At 43.7% G+C, this 419-nt stretch overlaps 1 protein-coding gene across 1 annotated transcript in view; it reads left to right on the forward strand.

The window, feature by feature from the left end:
- Positions 1-419, forward strand: part of numb (NUMB endocytic adaptor protein) — a 12,010-nt gene extending 11,591 nt beyond the window's left edge. Inside the window, exon 7 of the mRNA XM_013319949.1 lies at positions 240-419. Coding sequence (XP_013175403.1) covers positions 240-419 — 180 coding nt within the window. The remainder of the gene's footprint in view (positions 1-239) is intronic.

Genomic DNA, 419 nt, shown 5'->3' on the forward strand with positions numbered 1-419 from the left:
GGACTGCGCGCCCCGCCCCCTCGCCAGCACCAACCCCTTCCTCACACCCGCGCCGCTCTAAACTGCGCTCAAACACATCTTGAGACGCTCATATTGCATTCAATATGCTGATCGCACACAATATGATGTTACTACCTTAAAGATCCGATACAATAAAAGTGCTTTAGAAGACGGGCTCGATTTCGAATGTTATTACCGATTGGGAATTGTTCGGTTTCGTGTCCTCATACCCTTTTAAGCAGCAGTATCAGCTAACTAAGTCTCAAAGGGTCTTCACCATGAAGAAAACGCCATCTATAAACGAATTTGTTGTCCAAATGTATTCCAATGATAAGGGTTGGAAAGTCAAGAGACTTATCAAGGTCAAATTATGGACAAGAGATATGACTAATTCGATACAGTTCCTGAAAGACGAATGA

This window comes from Papilio xuthus, unplaced genomic scaffold (assembly GCF_000836235.2).
Source record: "Papilio xuthus unplaced genomic scaffold, Pxut_1.1 DF828952.1, whole genome shotgun sequence".
In the NCBI taxonomy this organism is placed as follows: domain Eukaryota; kingdom Metazoa; phylum Arthropoda; class Insecta; order Lepidoptera; family Papilionidae; genus Papilio; species Papilio xuthus.